The 22,391-nt window shown below is 45.0% G+C and overlaps 1 protein-coding gene across 15 annotated transcripts in view; it reads right to left on the reverse strand.

The window, feature by feature from the left end:
* HIVEP1 (HIVEP zinc finger 1) overlaps positions 1 to 21,525 on the reverse strand; it is a 114,019-nt gene extending 92,494 nt beyond the window's left edge. The window contains exons 1-3 of one of the 15 annotated variants that reach the window (XM_084850329.1): positions 15,141 to 15,628; positions 12,883 to 13,012; positions 3,268 to 3,389 (exon numbers count right to left, since the gene is read on the reverse strand). Coding sequence is in view for 12 of the 15 variants with exons in the window: in XM_084850322.1 (XP_084706448.1) it covers positions 12,883 to 12,928 (46 nt within the window). In the remaining 3 variants the exon portion in view is untranslated. The other 14 variants (XM_084850322.1, XM_084850328.1, XM_084850330.1 and 11 more) reach the window with 14 other exon arrangements.
* Between the last annotated feature and the right edge of the window lie 866 nt (positions 21,526 to 22,391).

Below are 22,391 nucleotides of genomic sequence, written 5' to 3' on the forward strand. Positions count from 1 at the left end.
GTCCTACTGATGGAAGGCAGAGATGCTAACTAAACCTTGCTGTGCTGAGCCAAACTACTGAAATCCAATCTTCTAGCAGTTCTCAGGGCAAAAAAGACAATTTGGAAAACCCTTGAACTGACACGAAAAGGACCTCAGTACTAAACAAAATAAATTATGAAAGTTAGATAAGATTTCCTTCTCTCCCATCCCCCAATTTGCCTTGCAACAGAGTTCGGGTTGCATAAGCCTCTGAAGAAAAGGTCAGGTAAGTTCCACTACTAGAGCCACAAAGCATACTTAAAAGAAATTTAAAAAAGAAACTGTAATGACCATGCTTATATGGCAGGCCAAGCTCAACATTTAACAGGAAACTCTTAAATGAGGTTAAGAAAAACAACTATGCCTTCAGCCTCAAAACAAAAAAATGAGTAACATATTAAGGAGCAAACCAAATTGTTCTTGTACCTCTAACAATATTACCAACGTACGTGTTTGTTTTAAGCAAAGACAGTGGCTTGGATCTTACCTTCCTTCCGTGGACAGAGTTCACTGCATACAACAGAGCTTTCCTGCCTCCCACTTCCCTCTGCAGCCCTCCTAGCTCTGCCCGCCCTGCACTGGATAGTCGGTTGCCTCCAAGTTCGGAGGTGGCCGATTATCGCCACTGGATTGCGTTCTCCACGTGCTTAATTTATTTTGGGTGCAGACATGCAAGATGTGCTACATATGCTTTCAATTCCCTATCATCCAGTCAGCTTAGATTCAGAGCACCAGGAAAACAATATATAAATTACATTTTCATTGAGATTCAGGGATTATATATTATGACTACTAAGTCTACCATGTGAACCTATCCCAACATACTAGTTTTGGAGTGTGTTTTAGGTTTTATTCTATAGAGTTTCAGTGAAGTGAAACAGAAATGTTTATGTTGCCATTTTTTCAATTAGTACTTTTAATAAGCAAAAGTGGGATCAAACAAATATGTACAGAGAAAATCAGCATGATTCAGAACTCTTTTCATCTCCCCAACACATCCTTTAATTCTAAACACATGACTTTAAAGCAAATTCAATGACACCTCCAATTAAAGGTAACATTCTCAAAGGTAATATGAAACAAGGACCTAATTCTCACTGAGGTGGTAAACCCATTTCTGAGCCATATCACTTCAGACTGCAAGTTGGGACTCACAGGACTGAATGCTCTTCAATACAAAACACAGACAGAGAAACCAAATGTCAGGGTGAAAGCTCGGACAGAATTATTTTCCCTGACATTTTTTTGTGAAGAATTTTTTGTACGGAGGAGCATTTCATCAACTGACCAGCCCCCCCACCTCCAGTTTGCAATGATACAGCAAAGAAACAGGTTTACAACGTTGGTGTGAACTAAGCCTAGAACTCAAGGATACACAGGCATACACTCTCACTCCCTTTCAGCCCTGTGTGCAGTGTTTTGACTTTGTTTAACCTTGACAGTTGAGGGGAAATGCCCTGATCTTTTGTATAATCCTTTGATGTTTAGTACTTGTTGTTTATCAGCATTTTTTAAAACTTCATTTACAATGGAACAAAATCAACCGTTCAATGCAAAAGGAATTAAATGTTTAAAGACAAAATTCAGATAATTTCTCAGAAATGCCGAGAGCTTTCCATTCAGAAGGGTCCCTCCTCCCCGCCCCAAATTATCTTTATTACTGTTACCAAAGCTGTGTTTCTAATGCCTGAGGGAAAGAAGACTGATTCGTTATAGTACTGACTCAAGAGACACATTTACAGCAGTGTTTACTAGAAACGAAGGATTCAAATTAACATGCAGGTACAAGTCCATGACTGTGTCTAGCTGCCTGTTTCTTAAAAGTGTGAGGAGAGCCTCCCCAAGGAGGTACAAGTAGTTGCTAAGCAAAGACAGAGAATAAGGCAGAGAAAGGAAGAGAATGGAAGAAGCAGAGTGTTGTTTTTTAAAGGACAGTTGAAAAATTAAGATAGGAAAAGAATCCCTGCTAAAGACCAATAGGAGCATAGAAAGCTGCCTTAGATGAGGTCAGATTATTTGTTCTTCTTGTCCAGTACCATCTACTCTGATTGGCAGAAGCTGTCCAGGGTCTCAAGAAAAGGCCTTTCACACCACCTGCTAACCAACACCCTTTTAACTGGAGATGCTGGGAGTGAACACGGGACTTTCTCCATGTGAACTATGTCCTCGAGCTCTAGTCCCTTCCCAGTGAGTCCTTCCCCATTCTCACTGTAACAGGGAATTCACATTGAAGTTGTCAGCATAATTTAAACTAGGCCAAGCTGAATTTTTCTTTCCCCCGCCCGCCCCCTAAGCCCAAATTTAGCGCTAGTCAAATACCAGTTTGTGATCTGTGTACAGTAAAACGGCTGAAGTAAGACAAGACAGAAAAACAACCCTGAATCCCTAATCCCATTGAATTAGAGGCCAAGAACTGCTTTGGTTTGCCCAGGAGTTGGGAGAGAAGCATGTGTCATTCCTTGGCCAATAATCAGAGGTACAATGCTACACAGCTTTTTGAGTAAGCTATTTGACAAAAAGGGAGAGGATCAAACAAAGATCTAAGCACTAACGGATGAAGGAGTACTTCACAAACACCATTTTCCTAACCTGAGTATACTGGAAGAAGACAAGTACAGAGTCATATACAAGCATTGTACACATGTCCATTTTGCATTCCAGACACTTATTTGGAACCATTTCAGACCAAAGCCAGAATATGGATGGTTCCCTGGATCCAATAAAAATAGATCAGGAGGGCCAGACCAATGAGATCTAGTGTCCAACCCAGCATCCCAGGGACCACAGTAGATTTCAGATTCCTTCTCCCGAGGCCACAAGCACTCCTACGACCTCAGGAGGGGATATCTGACAGCAGATCCTTTCCGCCTTTCCCACCCCCAGCCCCTTGCAGCAGTTGTGGAAAGAACCACGGCGGCAGCTTTCTGATTCCTAAGAGCAACCTCGGATGACCTCAAAGAGATCACTAAAGGAGCATTCCAGTGGGTGGGGAGCTGCCATGATCCTGCAGCCTCCCTGGTGCCTATCCCACCCACTGCCTTTAAGCAAGCTAGATGGGCTCAGAGGCCTGTCCAGCTGTTGTTTTTTTGTTTAGGGAGAACGGGAGGCAAAATCACCTCCGCCCATCCTGCCTCGTCTATCAGGAGTGCAGTCCATGAGATTGCACTCTTAGTGAGTGGTGAGTGGCAAAGGCTATTTAGTTTTTCTTGAATGGCAAATTAGGCTCCACAGTCCTGTCTCACTTACCATATGTTAGAAGCTGCTTAAGCAGTGGTGGAGACAACACCTGTTTGTGGTGCTGCAACTAAAGCCAACCTTTTGGAGCAGACTGCCAGACCATTGTTCAGAATTTTCCACATAGTTAACACCTGCTGGAATAACATATGTTAAGATACTGCAACTCTACATTTTGGATCAAACATGACCTTAATGCAAAAACACATTCTTCCCCTCAGCTACTAATAACTTGCGGGTCCCCCTTGCCCCGCCATGATCATTCAAGAATTTTCATTGTGTTCCCTTCGCTCCCCTGTTCTTTCAAGAATTTCCACTCTGTTCCCTTCACTTAGGGGGAAGTGCAAATTTAGAATTATGGCTTTAGATAGCACAGGGTTCCTTCGCTCTATGAAGTCAAGGATGGAAATGCAAGGTATTCTAGTTAGTTCAAGCTCCCTATCAATTTCCTGCTTCTCTTATATTCTCTCCCCAAACAGGTACACTGTGTTACAATTCTCCAAACCACAAGATACAGAAAGATACCATCAACACTTAGCATGTATGCCGGGCTTTACTTGAATGTTCAAAGTGCTCAACACACATAATTTAATTCCTGACCAGTAGCTATGCTGGCCGGGGCTTCTGGGAGATGAAGTCCAAAACATCCAGAGATTTACCTTCTGCCCATCCCTGATAAGCAATCTGTACAAACAGACATGGCAGGTATTATCCACACAATACACATGGAGGATTATGAAAAAAGTGGCTTGGCCAAGGCCACTAAATGATTTCATGGATGGGAGATTAGAAGTTAGCTACTACACCATACTAGTTCTCTCACTAAAGTTAAAAGCAATTAATTTGCCAAATGCAGCTTTGGAGCCTTCTCTTTACTGCCTTCCTCTACTCTCCTTCAAATATATATGTTTACAGGTTCATTCCAACAAGGTGACTGCTAGAAAAGAACATGAGGAACGACTCTGAACCTCACTGAAGTTTTTGGACTCCTAATTTTCCATGTATTTAAAAAAAGAAAAAACATTAAAACTTATTGGTCAGCAAGTTACTTAGGAAATTTAAATTTATTCTCAGAATGTACTTTTCCAATTCAGAGGGAAAGTGTTACTCATTATTTCTCCTGCTTCACTACCAACAAAGCCTTTATGATTCTCATGAGACATGAACCGCAAAGAGAAACAACCTTGTTAAAGTTTTGTGAATGCATTTTAACTCTTTTCCTGGTGTTCTTGATTAATAAAACCACTGACTGTTTAATATTATGCCTTGTCTCATGACAAAATTTCACTGGAAAATGGAAAAGTCTTTGAGCCAAATCATATGCAGCCCTGAGAGATATGCTCAAAGTTATACAACTTTTGGAGTTACACAATGAAATTGGCTGAGGGCTGAACTGACACAGGAAAGTTTTTCGTTTTTCCCAAGATCGAGTTAGCTTGTTGAATATGGTGCTGTAAGACACGGCACTAGTTTCTGGTTTAGATGGCTTAAAAAGTTATTAAGGATACTGTCCTATGCATGTTTAGACAGAAAAAAGTCCAACAACTACTAGCATGCCCCAGCCAGCATGGCTTGCTGGGGTATGCTGGGAGATGTAGGGCTTCTTTCTGTCTAAACACACATAGGATTGCACCCTAAGTGACCCCCACCCCACCCCAAAATTATACTGCTAAAATGAAGGAAGTTGGAGAGTGACCAGAAGTGGATTTGTGTGTGGAAGGAGTGTAACCTCAGTTCAGTTCTGGTACTCAAAACTAACTCCTGGGCTTAGAATCCCTTAATTAAAAGTTTGTTCCCTTTGCACCTGGCTCCAGTTAGTGGATCTCGGGGTTCTAGTAAAAAAACAAAAAACACAGATCCTGCAATCCTGAAGTCTGCCCATCCTTGCTCTAGGCCACAAAAGCTTATGCCAAAATAGGTATCAGTCTTTCAGGTGCCACAACACTTTTTTGCTGCAACAGACTAATACAGCTATCCTTGAGCTGCAGCCATTTTACAAGCAATCTGAAGATAGTGTTTGGATTCAAGTAACAGTATTTTCCATCTAAGAAACACCAATTATTCTAGCACTCTCTCTTAAAATCTGGACCACTTACTTGTACACTTAAGTGAGCCACAGTTCAACTGGCCATTGTCCTTTTGAGAGAAACAAAGCCCTCCAACTGTAAGAACCTGAATGAAGAAGTGCAACTTTGTCTGGGAACTGCCTTCAATCATCATACAATAATCACATGAAGTCCTATTTTTAATGTACCTACCCCAGGACACCTGCATAGAAGCTGATGTAGAATAGGGTTCAGGAGCATGAGTAAGGATCTGAAATGCATAGTTTAAAGTCTATTCAAACATGCACTGTTGACTTTAGGAAAGCCACTACCTCTCTGCTGCTGTTCTTCCTTCTCCCCTGTCCAGTAACGTGAAGACGACAACACTGGCCTACCTACTCAGGAATGTGTAAAACAACTCAGTAATGTATGTGAAGTACTTGGGAGCTCTGGAAAATATGTTATACAATGCGCATGAGTGTCCACACCTAGCCCATCAAGGGATTTGCATATTATGTTATGCATTATAGTGTTTCAGCCCTGGAACTCAGTTCTATCCTTCCTATCAGGATGCTATTATCCTGATACCCTATTTTCTTTAGCCTTTCTACTGTCTTATCTATCCATGCTCCGCTGGGTCCTGAGATCTGGCCTGAAAAAGCTCCATAAACAGTATGCACATGTCAATATCTGAAAGAAAAATATTGATCTTAATGGGGCTAAATATTTTTCTCCAGACTGAGGCACAGATTTTGTAATACAGCCTAGACCTGATCCATTACAGGCACAGATGGGGTTGCATCAAGATGTTCTGCATTATGTTCACTCCAAAACTGAAATATGCTTATACTGGAATCAGATTGCCAGAAGAGCCTTTCTGGCTTTAATATTAGATTAAAAATATTTTTAAGACCTTGTATGCATAGGCTGCTAATACACACAGTAAGGCTGATGCCTTTATAAATTTCTCCATGTCATGACTTTTTTTTCTGCTTTGCAATATTGAGGAAGCTTTTTTTTTTTTTAGCTTAGTGCTGGCTATGCTAAATAAGGGTTATTTTCTAGAAGGTAGGCTTGGTCATGTAATCAGTCACAGAAAAAGTGGTCAATATACTGGTCAAATAATGATTAAATACTTAAAGCATCAGTGGCCAATCCTATAGCCCCCACAGCATACAGCAAGAGACAACCCAGGCTAAAAGTAGTATTCAGTAGGCAGTGCGATTCCCCACACAAGAAGTATCCTTTCATTTGGCCCAAAGAGCAGCACTGCTCAAATTAAAAGTGGCATGCCATTTCTTCATGCTGCTCTTAGCATGGGCAGTACCTCTACCCAAGCAAGCAGCATTGTTTAGGCAAAACCCACACAGCAGAATTTTGCACATCACTGCTAGTCTGCCAGGTACCACTGGGTGAAATGAAAGGACAACACAGATAGATGCCTTTCAGCCTCCACAGAGTCTGCTAAGCCATACTGTCACTTAGTGCAGGGCCCATGTCAAACAGAGGCCACCAAGGCCAAACGGAGCATGCAATGCACCACTTGTCACCCGATAGGAATACTACCCAACATGACAACCCTCCCGCCCCCTTCCCTGAGGAGAGGAGCTGTCATGGCTAGCAAGGGTGCAACCCACCCACAGATACCCTGAACAGCTTGGCCTGTGAGCATCTAGCCTCCCAGGCTGTTGTGGTATTAACTGATGAGAGAAGTCCCTGATATGACTGGGAAGCAAGACATCTGACTTCTACCTTCACTGTCAGATGCATATATCATGCAATGAAAGTGGTAGTCCACTACTTGTACAGGGATATTATTGGTTTCATGGTATATTAAGTGGTGATTTATCGAATATGAAGTCGTCATTTGTTCAGTCTAAGAGCTTGGCTGGTTTACAAGTGTTGAACTTCAAGAACTAAGACCTATTTGTGGAGTTACATTTCCTCAGCTCAGCGGTTATCCTTAGACCGGAGAAATATCAAAACAAAAAATAGTGCAAGATTTGCAATAATCAGAGAGCTAACAAATACTGGGCTTAGGCAAGAACTAACAAGAACACTTTGCAATACCCTACAAAGCAGAAATGGAAAAACTGAGAACGGATCAGAGATATTAGTGGTAAATTTTCTCTCTTTCAGCTGGGCCAGTATTTCATATTAAAAGAAAAAACTGCCAATTAAGTGGAAAAAGACTCAATGGAAAAAACGACAGCATAAAACTTTAACTCCTCTTTCAAATAAGAATTATACAGACAGTTCCCCCAGTTGATATTGACACAACATTCAAAAGGCAGTTTAATCCTTTGAGTAATTGGATGTTTACATACATCAGTCCAACTGGCTACATACTACAAATGCTATTCTTCAAAATGTATTTTCTTTAGCATATTGAAGAAAAATAAAGTGTTTTTAAGAGAAAAGGCTTGGGTTATAATCAGGGTCATACTTGGTCTCTGCCACACAGCATATAATCTAGAAGAGAAATTCATGCAAGAACTTTAATAGGTAGTATGCTTTACTCTTTGTTAACCTTCACAACACTAGTGAAAGACAGGACATTCTTACTCTCATTTCGTAAGTGGGGAATGGAGGTTGAGAGATAGCAATTTTCCTGGGGCTATGCACATAACTCATAAGCCAGACATTATAGGCACTTCCATACTTTACCTGGCAAACATGACTGCTCTGGGAAAAACTGGCACACATGCAAGCAAGCCTCTGGGATGTAGAAGGCTACAGTGCAATCCGAGGTGGAGTTGGGAGGGGTCATCTGCCAGCTCATGCCAGCCAGTGCAGGACATGCGAGGGGGGAATGGACTGACTTTTTAAAATCCTGCATGGTTGTTAATTGTAATTTTTAATTCCACCCCTCCCTGCTCCACTGCTTCCAATGGTGACGTAAATTAGTTTCACCAGCCCCAGGATGGCAGAGGAGGGTGCCTGCCAATCCTGGAGTCTCTCCAGCAAAGAGAAGGGCTTTGGATCCAATGAATACAAGACTGCCACCATCCAAGAGGGTTAGAATTATTCTGCCAGCAACTTAGTAAATTCTAAACTTTAACTGATGGACTTCAGGTGATGAACCTATCAATTGTAATATACGGAAAAGCAAAAAAGTAAAATTTTCTTGAAGACCAAACAATCCAATTTTTATACACAGTCCATTCAAATTCCCTTGTGCTAAATCATATGAAACAGCACATGTTGAATTATGGGTTTTCTTTGTCTCTCTTGGTTCCAATACTGAGTAAACAAGATTCAATTCTTTCTGGAAATCTCAGTAGATTGGATTTTCCCTTCCCAAATATAGTTGTAACAGGTGAGTTGGTTCATTTACATAATGTCCTTAAAATATTGTGAGACTAGCATCAGACTAGGACTAGGGAGGTCCAGGTTCAAATCTCTACTCAGCCGTGAAGCTCATTGGGTGACCTTGGGCCAGTCACCAGCTGTCAACCAGCCTACCTCACAGGGCTGTAGTGAGGATAAATGTGGGGTGGGGACCATGTATGGTGCCTTGAGTTCCTTGAAGGAAAGGTGGGATAGATACAATTTTAAAAATTGTGACGACTTCCTATATACTAGTCCTGAAAATTTTTATTGATGGTATTTGAATTAACCTGAGGGTTTAAGAACTAATCACTTGCTAGGGATCAAAAATCATGAAATATTACCATTCTCATTTGATTCATTTAACAACTCATGATCAGAAAGATATGAACTTAACACTTAATTATTTTATAGAAATCTTATTAAAAGGCTTCCCACTTAGAAACACAGCAATACAAGCATATAGCTCCACTGAAGTCACATTAAGTGAGAACCTACTAAATGACCAAGGTTGCAATCATAACCACATCTATTAGAGAGTAAGGCTCAGGACACAGAGGGACTTGCTTCCAAGTAAATATGCATAGAAACAACGGGTTAATGTTTCAACTGGCATCGTGAAGCATTTGAGACACAAGCACTATTGCATGAGAAACCTAAATGTAAAACATACGTATTAACCAAAACAAAAGAAAACCTTAACTGTTAGTCAAGATACTAAAAGGTGATGCTACTTAGCAAGTCCCCCAATCTCAATTATTTGCCCCAGTGTCACATTCCAGCAAGTCCAATATAATCAAGACTTGAAAAATCCCAGATACTCAATATGCTGGACACTTGGGAATTCAGAAATATTTATTCCTCCCTATGCAAAACTTCCACTGAAAACCTTTATGCCTGTTGCCTGTGGAATGGAAGTATTTTTCCAGCCCCAAACACAAAGTCATGTTTGTGATGTTCCACTGACAAAGCAGGCAATGCCCTACATCCCTGCTCTCTGGTTGACAATGCTTCTAAGATAAGGCTAGGCAAACTGTAGTGTTAACAGTTTTATGCAGATCACCAAGATCAATTTCCTTTTAACATATGTATGAAAATCAAAACTTCATAGCCACATAGCTACAATCAGGTTGAAAGACCAAGGCACTGCTTCAATCTCTAACAGAAAGTAATATCCACGTATACCCCATAAGACATAATTCACAATGTAAGTATCTTTCTGATTTGCTCCATCCTTTGGGATTTGGAACAAATTACAGCATATGAACAAGCACAACACAGTAAAAATAGAAAAATAAGATACCTAGTTGCTACATAAACCCAATTAAAATTATGCCATTTCTGTATAGATCAATTGCAATGCTTCCAGAAGTTGCTTAGGCTTAAACCCAGGCACGTACCAGCCTGTATTTCAAAGCATAGGCTGGTAAACCAGGGTTAGAAATCCTGCAGCTGTTAGAGTTTTATGCAAGATGCTGGATCTTCTCAGAGTATTGTGAATACCAGCTTCATTTTTTAAAAAAAGAAGTCTTGCTCACCCCCAAAATGGCAGAAAAGCTTGAATATGAACTTTTGGTATGGTCTCCTTGCTGAAATAGTTATGGTAGCATTATAGGCATACAGATTCACAAGTATTATTATTATTAAATTTATTAATCGCCCATCTGGCTGGTCACCCAGCCACTCTGGGCGATGTACAGCATACAATAAAACAATTTAAAACAATAAAATTCTACAATAAAAACATTTTCTAAAATATCCTAACCCACCCCAAATGCCTGCCTGAATTACCACGTTTTTAATGCACGACGGAAGCTCATTCAAGAGGGGGCATGGCGGAGTTCCCTAGGGAGGGAGTTCCACAGAGTGGGGGCCACCACAGAAAAGGCCCTCTCCCTCGTCCCCACCAGTCTAGCTGTCCTGGCTGATGGGATAGAGAGAAGGCCATCCGAGGCTGATCTTGTTAAGCGGCCTGTCTGGTGCTGCTGGAGGCGCTCCTTAAGATAGGCTGGGCCAGAACCATATAGGGTTTTAAAGGTCAAAACCAACACCTTGAATTTGGCCCGGAAAACAACTGGTAAAATGTTTAGGATCAGAATATAAAAGGGGAACCTTCTTCAGCCAGAGGGCCAAATTCCATTTGTAGAAGCTCTCAGGGGCTGCATTCCAGTTGTCACAAGCAACATTGGATGGGGCCACAGGTAGAAGAGGATAGGGCTGAAATATCCTCCCCCCAGTTCTTACAAATTTATAGCAGTATGTTTACTCAGAAGTAAGCATAAGCACTGTATTTACTTACAAGGAAGCAGGGCAAGCCTCTGCAGGACTACTCAGGAGTAAGCAAGACAAGCTTTTACAGAACACTGCTCAGAAGAAAGCAGCATCATTCAACAGCATCTCAAAATAGCATTTCTACATATAGCAAGCATGAGCATCTTGTCTACTTACAAGGAAGCAGGGCAAGCCTCTGCTTGTCTGTATGACTACTCAGGAGTAAGCAGGACAAGCCTCTGCAGGACAATGCTCAGAAGGAAGCAAGACTCAGCCGCTTCCCCTACTGAATCATGGCTTAATAAACCAGAATATCAACAAGCTGTGTACTAGTGCACACAGCCCCTTCATACCTGCTTTGCCCCTCCCTTTGCATGAACTTAGCTTAGAAAAAAGGCAAGTGAGGGGAGACATGCCACAGGTGTCAAAATTATGCACGGTGTGGAGAAAGTGCATAGGGAAACACTTTTCTCCCTCTCTCATAATACTAGAACCCAGGGTCATCCCATGAAGCTGACTGGTGGGACACTCAGGACAGTTAAAATGAGGTACTTCTTCGCACAGTGAAGAAGTTTAGTTCCATAGTTAAACTATGGAATTCACTTCTACAAGTTGTAGTGATGGCTACCAGTTTGGGCAGCTTTAAAAGGGGATTAGACAAATTCATGTAGGGTAATTCATGGAAGATCAATGGCTACTAGTCCTGATGACTATATGCTATCTCCAGTATCAGAGGCAGTATGCCTATGTACATCAGTTGCTGGGGAACATGGGCAAGAGAGTGCTGTTGCATTCATTGTGAGTTTCCCATGGGCAGCTGGTTGGCCACTGTGTGAACAGAATGCTGGACTAGATAGACGCTTGGTCTGATCCAGCATGGCTCTTCTTAAGTATGGGTAAACAGACAAGAAAAGGGAGAGTTTTGTTTGATATCTGAACCCATGATTGTAGTTTACTGCACCCAACCAAGCCACAATTCAGCACCAAACCTTGGTTTGAAACTGTCTTCTTCTCCTGGCTTTTGGGGCACAATAAACCATAATCTCAGGTTTGTATTCCACACAAAGCTCTCCTTTTCCTGGTTTGCTTAACCGCTTACTTGAAGCAGGAATGAATAGGCTGCATGCACCAACATGCAGCTTTTTCACATTGTGGTTTATTAAGCCATAATTCATGACTTAATATAGCATGTGAACACAGCTACTATCAAAGCTGACAGTACCAGACAACTATCTAGAACTGCATGCAGTTACAATGCCAGCAATAGGAACAGGACATGTAGCTATTATTGCTGAATAATAGCTGAGCCTAGAAATCTTATAAAACCAGTATTATTTTGGTGCCATTAGTTATACTGCCTCTGATTATTCTTTAGTTCACTTTATGACACAATTTAGTTAAAACTGGATGTTTCTTAAAGATAATAAAAAGCTACTTCAAATGTCAGATGCTTCAAGGACAATTTCAAATTTGTTTGAAAGTTTGTGTTCAATATATAACACAGCATACCTAGTTTATCTCTAGCAGACACCTGTGACAATTTTATAGTCTAATAATCATGTTCTTTTTTTAAGTTACATCTTTTATTACCAAGACCACAGTAGTGAGTAATTAGACCATATCATCCATACAGTCACTCCTTAAAAAGAACATATTCATGAACTTGCATGTAAAAGTTATCCCCTTCCTCAAACCTGTAAACTGTTTGAAACTAACCAGGAAGTGAAAACAGAGGAACCCAACAGGCAGGAGGGTATACATGTGAGTGTTGGCAAGAAAATGGGCACTGCAACCAGTCCAGCATCAACTGCAAAATAATGTGTATTTCTTCTAAATTATTTCCGTTACAGTAATCTTTGACATTGGTTTAAATACAAGAGATGTAATCAAATTGGTTAAGGTCTATGTTCATTTGACTTAGTTTTAAGCTGTCTCAATTTATAGGAATGTTTATCCTCTCATAACAGAGCTTCTTTCTTACCTCTCAAATTTCTAGGATTTATTTGTTTTGTTCGAGGCATTCTCATCCAGTCATAGGAAGTTTCTCAAAAATGGAGAACAGACCAAAAGCAGCTCCATAAACATGCCAAGGGAGTCAGTTAATCCACATACTGGAAGGAGAAAAAAAGTTAGATGAAGTAATATCACAAGAAACAGATCTATAAGTATCAGGTCAATTTAATAAGTTTATCACAGTGGTGGCCCATATAGGCCTCTATTACTCAGTCACACAAATTGGATTGGGCTTTTTACATGCAAAGTAGTCACTACTCCATATTCCCAACATTCAGAAAGAATATTAGCACCACACAAAAAAACATAGAGACAAATATCAATCCATTTGCTCCTAGTAGCATAAATGTCCTTAAGAAAGTCACACTCTAGATTAAAAAATGGAACTATGGCATTCTTTCAGGCTTACCACTTAATATGCTTTCTTTATTCATTATGAAGTCACTTCCTTGAGTACAGACCACAATGTAGAAACCACAACTGCAACTTAGCAATTACACGAACACTAGTCCTGCCTTACTGAAATCAATTATTTAGAACAATTGCAAATTGTGTCAACACTTTTAGTAATAACTTAAGTGGTTGTAATGTTGCAGCCCACTTCCAAGGAAACTATCTGGATATGCCAGCCCATTTTCACAGTAAGTTGAATAGCATTTTGTTCTACCTTTCACCATGTCTTGGTCTTCAAAACTTGATAAATATGACTAATTACAATGCACATGAGATAGGTGACAGCTCTAGCTGTTTTTCACTGGCAGGGTTCCTGTACCTTTAACAGCTGCTACAAGAGACAGAAATCCAACTGGTGCAATTTTCCCCATCACGTCTTTATAATGGAGAAAGTTGCACCTGCAGAGCTTCTGTCTATGGCCTGATAGGCTTCTATCAGAAAGAGGAAGGAGCTCCAGAAAGAGCAGGCAGACTACGGAAACAAAGTGTAGTTCATTCATTTTATCACATTGGGATAGGCAAAGGCTTGCTTACCAGCACACTCTTTTCATGCTTAAACCAAGTATTCAGTGTTTGAAAGAGAGAAAAAGAAACATTCTCAACCATACTCCCTTTCCTACATCAGTATATCTTACATATACCACATGCAAAAAAGGTAATTAGGATCCACCAGTAGATCACAGGAAATTTGCTGCCTTCACTGGGTTCTGGGGACCATGCATAGCGAAAAGTTAAGGGGGCTCTATTTATGGGTAATAAATTGAAACTGGAGGATTTCAGAGACAGAAAGACAACTGCTAGGGGATTTCCTTGGTTAAAAGACTATGAACCAGTGCTATAAACATTCCACTGGAACTATAAACAACTTTTTGAAAATAACCGGAAAGGAATAACTGATGCCTGGAACCTAACTTCTACCCATTATGCAACACATCTTCAGAAATATGGAAAGGACTATAATATAAAACGGACTCCAGTTTTTCTTGAATGCTCTCCTTTTTAGTTAAAGAGACATTTTTATTAATATGTAAGGCATATAACAAGACAAAATATTTGTGTTCTCTTTAAAAGACTGGATTATACCCCCCTAACCCACAGAAAGAATAAATTGGGGGCCTGCAAAAACTCATGGAGGAACTCAGCCACCCTTCTCCCCTGAAACACCTACTGGAAAAGAGAATGCTGTGGGCCACTGAGATTTTGCAGCTGGCTGCATAGCCCCCAGTCTGAGCAGTAAATCAGGGAGGCTTCCCCCCCTTCACCACATGCTGTCAGAGAACTCCTTTTTACTCCTCTTACTGAAGGAGGGATGGAAAATACCAGTGGGGGTCCAACTGCTGCCCTGCTCCCATTATCTTTGTTGCTTTCATCACTGTTCCAATGTCCTTTTCCTAGGAGAGAGCTACACAAAGCCCTCATCGGGGATGTAAGGGTTCATCTCTGTCCCCCTCACTTTTTTCAAAGTCACATTATCCCACCTAACAAATCCGCCAAGAATGCAGAAACTCCTACCTTGTCTGTGGGTGCTCTGTTTCATTGCTCTACCGGTTAAAACAGGGCCAACAACAGGGTTTGTTACTAGGTGGACTCCTGCAAATAAATACCTAAACATTATGGTCTCCAGATTAGCAGCACCACTGTCTGATCAAGTCCAGATACTGGCTGCCTAAGTAGTTAGCAGTTAAGAGTGAAAGCTGGCATATGCTTCCTTAACTCTAATAATTTAGGGATGTTTGGATACAACATACAAAAAGCACATTACATAATATTTACACTTTTAAAGTAGTACTTCCGCTGGCCACCAGTAGGATTTCCCCTTTCTTTTTAGACTCCGGGAAAGCACATAAGAGGCGCCAGACAAACAATCCTTTCAAATATGAAGCAATCAAGGACTCTCTCCCTTTATTTCTTTAGTTGGGGGAGGGCAGACGGAAGGAGTGGCGAGGAAATCCTGTTCTGGTTAACAAAATAACAGAAAGATGGACATGAACTGAGAGACGCAATGACGGCGGGTAGCCCTGCGCTGTTGCACAGGGAAAAAACATGAATGAATAAAGAGGGAGGAGCTTGGGAAAACCCCTCTGCAACGCAGAGCTGAACAAAGCACAGCACACATGCCAGGGGGTGGAGGAGAACGAGTACAAACCGGGACCGACCCGAGGGAGGGGGCATCCGGATGCCTGCTCACCACAACCACGGTCCAGCCCAGGCGCAAAAGCCTGCACCCCTCCCTCGCCGGATCCGGAGGCGCCAGAGAAATACAAACGCACACAATCGGGAAGGACCGGAGTAAACAGGAGCGTGCGCGCCAATGCAAGCCAACGCAGCACTGCTCGCCAGCCAGAGCCTACGGCGCAGGCAGTCCGAGCTGGGCAGGCTTCTTCCCGGCCCTCGCCTTCGCCACCCATCCCCCGACTCTCTCCTGCCCAGCAGCATTCTTGATTCAAGGAGACTTCGCGATGTGGCTCGCGTCTACCCGCGCCGCTGGCCGCCGAAAGGGCGCAGCCAAGCCCAGGAGGCGGCTCTCCCGCCCAGCAGGGAGGTTTGCACAGCGTGCGTGCGCGCCTAGCTCTCCCTCCCCACCCTTCCTCTCTTCCGCCACCCTTCCCGGATCCCCCAGCAAACCTGCTCAGTAGGCAGCCGGAGCTGCTGCTCTTGCTGATGGCGGCGGCGGCGCTGGCGTGAAGGAGCAGCAGCAGTCGCGGCGGCGGCGGCAGCTGGGAAACACGGCGACCCCTGCGCGGCGGCGTCTGGGATCCTCCTCCACTTGACAACCTCCAACACAAACATGACCCGGCGCTAAACCCCCCTCCCCAGAATCCTCTTCCTCGGCAGGGCCTCCCCCTCCCCCTCCCCCTCCCCCTCCCCCACATACACGCTCCACCACAACCTGATTCTGCACCGACACACAAACACGGCAGCGCCCCCACCCCCACATGCACGCGAACACTCTAGATGCCTCTCCGCGCAACTCTCTCATACCCCAGTCACTTCCTGGGCATGTCAAGATGTGCCAGAAAGGCTACCAAAACACGTGGGGTGACCATCCCGGGCATGGGGGGTGGGGGTGGAAGGAGGAACGTCTTCCCACTCCCCACCCCGGTCCCCGTCTCTCCAGCAAGCCTCCAGTCCATTGTTTATCCTCAGTATCTATTTCTGATCCTGTCTCCGGTGGCTGCAGCAGAGCGACGGTGCCAACTCCGACTCTTTCCCCCAGCCTCGCCGCCGCCGCCGCCCCCCCCCCCGGCGCCCCACACCGCCACAGAAGCACTCGGCCCTCCCATGCATCACGCCAAGAAGACCCACCGGGGCCAGTGCATGCCAAGCTCAGCACTCTCCCCTCCATGCCAAAGGCCATCGTCAACAATCCCCACACATTTGGCCCAACCCAGGAATTCCCTGCCCGCGCACCACACCCCCATCGCCTTCAGTCCTATGACTACTGCCATGTGGCTCAACTTCCCTTAGCATTCATACACATAGCCCGTTCAAGATGGAACACCCCCACAGATACATAAACACTCCGCTCCTGCCTACACTTCCTCCCTCCCCACCCTCACCCCCAAACAGCACGCAGGCACCTCATTTCCTCTGAAGAAAGTCAGAAGAGAGAAGTCCACCCCGGACACATCACAGCCACATCCCTCTCGGCGCACCCCACACCGCATTCCAGCATCCGCTTCCCCCCTTCGCACACCCGCCCGGAAGAGTACCGCGCCATTCCACACGTTTCTCACGGGTCACCCTTCAACGTACACCTCCCTGCTTCCAACCTCCCTCAGGTAACCTATCGCCCCTCGGCCCCCAGCGCTAGCACCAAGACATGGCCCCGCATCCCTCCGCTCCGACAACACGCATTTACACCCCCAGTGGGTTGTAGCCAATGCTAGTCCTACTGAAGAGTAGACCCACTGAAATTAATGTTAAGCTGGACTCACATTGGATACAAGCCAATGTTAGCACCACACCGACAATACGCATTTACACCCCAGTGGGTTGTAGACAATGCCAGCCCTACTTAAGAGAAGACCCACTGAAATGATTGGGCCTTAAGTTAGACTCAACGAATTCGATACAAGCCCGCATTAGCACCACCACCGTCCAGCATTCAACCAAGCCATCCAGATACACACACCCCTCCACCCAGCCAAGCACTTAGGGCCGGTGAAGGTGTGCTGTGCGTGTGTATAGGTAAGCGTAAGATACCTGGGCACCAGGTGAACACAGAGAGAAAGTCGCAGGCTGCAGGGACCCACTGAGTTGGATGGGGGAAGGAGGGTTTGCGTCTGTGGGGCGTGCCACAGGCACACAGTGTGCGAGGAACAGAGGAGTAGGGTCTGGTTTAAGAGATGGGACGGGGGGAGAAAGGCGAGGAAGAATCGGAAGCAGGGGGTCCATGGGGTGAGGTGGTTCAAAGAAGGGGTCAATGGGCGGTAGAAGGCGAAGGGGGGCTGGGCAGGTCTCCCTGAGGCAGCCGCTGCTGCTGCTTCCCCCTTTTCTTTCTCTCTCTCCACCCTCCTCTCTCTCTCTCTGCGCCCCTTCCCCAGTAGCGACGGGGGGGGGACCCGAGCGCGCGACGGACTGCCCCTCCAGGCCTCATTAGGGGAGAGGGCAGGAGGAAGGGCGAGCAGATAATTGGAAACGGGGGGTAGCTTTACCTTCCCTCACTTTCTATTGCAGGAAGCGGGCCGGGTGACGTCATCGGGTCTCCCGGGCCCCGCCCCCTTCCCCCGTCTGCCTAGGAGAAAAGGGGAGGGGCTTGACAGAGGGAGGGGTCACTGAGGGGGTTTCCTTGTTTCCTCACCAGCCTGGTGCGAAAGGGAAGTGAAACTAAAAACTTAAGGGGGGGGGGATCCCCTCACTATCTGTCCATTTCCACACCACAGAAAGAGTCCAGCAGCTTCCAGCGTCGTCCAGTCTTTCAGGGAATTGCAGGTTAAAAGGGTTGCTGCTGGGCCCTTTCTTAGGCTGCAGGATCCTCTGATCAGTAAATACTGATCACTTTGGAGCTCCCTTAGGCTGCAATTCCATAATCACTTACCCGAGAGCAAGCCCCACTGAACGCGACTGAGCTTACTTCTGAGTAGGCATGTATAGAATTGCACTTTAGAAAACTGTTCAGGGGTGTGCATTTCGGTTGTTAAGCTACAGTCCCATTTTTACTACAAGTTCTTAATAACTGGTTTCTTTTCATGTACAGGTTAAGCCAGTTTTTGCCTGGCCAGTTTGCATGGTCTACTCCTGTGTGTGTGTGTGTGTGTACACACACACATACACACACACATGGATTCCCATCTGCCAGTGTCTTTTTAAGTTTATGAAGTGTTTGTACTTGGTATTTCTTGACAATTGAGGTATAACTAGTCTGAAGCAGCAGTCCTGCTTAAAATAACATAAGTAGTGTCTTGCTAAACCAGATCAAAGTCCACTGTTCTTCAAAAGAAACCTACCAGCCAATCTTCCTTCTGCTAGTTCTGGGTAAAAGCATAAGATATGCTGGATTTTTTTCAGTGCCACGATGCACTGTGGGGAACGGCAAGGTACTGGAAAATGAGGAAATGGTGAAGCACTGGTGGAAAGGGCTAATGTTGAGTGGCTTCTACTGTTAATTTTGATTATAACAAAAACAGCATTCCCCAGCCAGCTGTAGGACGTTTTTCTGTCTAAACATGCATAGGATTGTGCCCTAAAAGTATTGTAACTGAGCATGAACCTCCAAGATAGTGTGGGATAGAAATCTAAGTAAGTAATAAACCAGGGATGCTCTGAACCAGGGGTGGGGAACATGGGACCCTCCAGATGTCTGGACTGCAACTCCCATCAGCCCTAGCCAACATAGCCAATGGTATGGGATGGTGGGAGCTGCAGTTCAACAATCTCTGGAGGGCCACATGTTCCCTACCCCTGCTCTAAATGGACAGCTCCTAGCACTACTAATCAAAAGACATTATGCAGCTATTCTATCTTTTCCTCCTTAACGGATTTTTTGAGGAAAGAGAAAGAGATGGAAGCAGAGGGAAAACAAAAGACAGTTACAAATGGAAGACTACAACATTTCATGGAATTTCCGGTAAAATTCCGTGAAAGCTTCAGGTGTATGTCACTGGAAGCATCTCAGGTGTTATGTCATTCAACCCATCAGGTTAAAGGGCATTGCTAGAGACAGAGAAGGACAGAGGAACAGATAGCAGGCCAACCACACAATCCTGTGTGGTGCTTGTATCTGGATTAATGCTGGTACCAGAGACACAAACCAGGAAAAGGTAAATTTGTGAAGCTAGATTGCATCAGTCCAGCTGAGACAGATGCCAACACTGTGTTGTGTAAGGCCATGGCAGACAGAAATGTGGAATCAAGGTAAAAGGTGTCAGGCCACCTAGAGAAAGAGGGGCACCTAGTGTCAGAAAAAAACTAGATGAATGATGATGGAGTTAACCCCTTTATCTTATGATCTGGAATGGTCCGGTCAGATATAAAAGGTACTGTCAAAACTGTAGCATCTATTCTAAGGAAATGTCATGTTCTGAAAGACGAGACACCCAGCACATTCTGTTATGAATAAGAAACAATTCTGTAAAAGAAAGGGCTTCCCTTTCAGACTATGTTAAGGGGAAGGGGGGGGGGCTTTCACAGAAGTTTGATGCTCTGCTATTATTATTTTTCAATATTTAACACCAACTGCATCCCCTTCTGGTTGCTTTCACGTAGGCCATTTTCTGTTGCAAATAGGACATTTTCTGTTGCCTCAAAGAATGCCAAAACAGTAAAAGTTCAATTGGGTACTCTTCGTAATCGTAGCAATTTGTGGCACCCATTGTAATTGTCTGTCTGACTGTCACTGTTTGTCTGTCTCTCTCTCTCACACACACACACACAGTGAAAACAACAAAGTCTTAGGCGCCTTAAAGACTAACTGACTCCAAGTGAGCTTTTGTGGACTACAGCCCACTGCATCAAATGCATGGAGTGTTATCTGATGAAGTAGGCTATTGTCCACGAAAGCATATGCCAGAATAAATCGGTGCCACAAGACACTTTGTTGTTTTTGCCGCAATAGACTAACACTAACCTCTGAAAATTGTTGTTTATTTTTATTTTAAAGGCTTTTTAGGCCGCAGGCGGGTGACGCACGCAGCACAATCCTATGTCAGCCCAACAGCGTGCAGTGGGTCTCACTCTCAGCTAAGTGGACACAGGCTCGCGCGCTCTGGCTTGCACAAGAAGGGCCCCCCTGACCGCCTTTCCGAAATGGGACGGTGTCGCCCCCCACCCCCGCACGGTCCCCGGGAGAGGGTGGCCCACTTCCATCGAGTCACAGAAGGGCTAAAAGGCGAGGGACGACGGCGCCACAAAGCGCCCCTAAAGCTCTCCGGGCTGCGTCTCCCTCCCCCACCCGCGTCGCCGCCTGGAAGCCGCGAAGGGGAAAAGAAAGACGCTGAACTTGGTTGGAGAAGTTCCCTTGCCGAGGCAAGCGCGGCGGCGGCCCGCCCAGATGCCTGTCGCACGCCCCCCTGCAGAGGCCCGTCCCTCCAACGCAGGCAGAACGCGCGCCCTCCTCCTCCCATGCATGCACAGCGCTGGGGCTGCTGCTGACGCGGAGATCCCGGAGGTTCCTCCTTGCTGCTGCTGCCGCCGCTGGCAGGTCATGCAGGCTGTGTCGCGGCGGCGGCGGCGGCAGCCTCCCCCCCCCCCCGCCCCGCTCTCGCTGGGTTTTCCCGTCCGCCAGCAGCCACGCTTAATCCCCTCCTCCTCCTGGTTGCAACATGCCGAGAAAGCCTCCGCGGCCAGAAGCACACGCCCCCCCCCACCGGGCCAGCGGGCGCCTCGTGGCTGCGCCGCGCGCTACCCGCCTCGGCCCCGCCGGGCCCTCCCCGAAAAGCCGGGCGGAAACTTACCCCGAGTCGGCGCCGCCGGGCTTTGCCGGCGAAGTTTGAGCGTGAAAACGAGCGGAGCCCCCTTCGCTCCTGGAAGTGGGCGTGAGAGGAAATACGAAGGGGAGGCGCCTGGCGGCCGCGCTCCCTCACTCGCTCCCCGGCTCCCGCTGGCTCCCCTTCTTCGGCCCTTGCCGGGGGCTCGGCTGGGCGGCTTTGATTGGTTTACACCAGCAGCTGTCTCTATAGGGCGAGGGTAGAAGGGCCTCCGGGGGGTTGTTGCGGGCTGCGGGGTTCTTTCGGGGTAGGAAAGGAAGGGGAGCAGGGACGAAGTCCTTGCTAAGCAGAACGCGTTGTTGTTGTTGTTGTTGTTGTTAGATTAATATTGCTGCTGCTGATGACGACGACAGTGGGTTGGATCCAGATTTAGCCCTACTTGGTGTAGACCCACTGAAATAAACTTTAGACAAACTTACGCTCCATGGATTTCAATGGGTCTACTCTTAAATTTGAACCTGGATCAAGCCCAGTATTTCTACAACGGGTTCTTCTGGACCTGCAGTCTTTCTTGGGGTTTGCATGATGCCGATGGTGTGCTGTGACTACTCTTAGAGGCAATGCAAATCATAATCGGATTTGTTTAATGTACAAAAAATGAATGCAGGTAGATTTCCAAATTAAATCTTAAAATTACACGAAAAAAGCCTCTTTCTATAAAATGTCCAAGGCAACATCTAACAACATCTAAAGCCAATGAGGCTTTTATCTTATGCTGTTTACCTGGGAGTAAGCCCTATTAAACTCAAGGGAGGTTACCGCTGAGTAGACATATGTAGGATTGCACTGTAAAAGTAAACTCGTTGCGAGATTGATTCTGTCCCACCACACACACACACACACACACATACTTTGCATAGGTATTAGCAATGCAGCTCTCAAAGCACTTCAGTTGTGCCACAGAAAGCTTTCAGGATCAGGCCATGAACTGTTGTTGTTGTTGTTGATTTCACTTACATTTAAGCCTCTCATTGCCTTTAGACTCAGGGAGAACCAAGTAAATAAAATAAATAAATATTTTAAAGTAACAAATAAAGTATTACCTCCTGAGACCAAGTATGTTCAGGTTCTGGCAAATCTTAAAACAGTGCAATCC

This window comes from Heloderma suspectum, chromosome 4 (assembly GCF_057233095.1).
Source record: "Heloderma suspectum isolate Gila_16-S chromosome 4, 16-S_ref, whole genome shotgun sequence".
In the NCBI taxonomy this organism is placed as follows: domain Eukaryota; kingdom Metazoa; phylum Chordata; class Lepidosauria; order Squamata; family Helodermatidae; genus Heloderma; species Heloderma suspectum.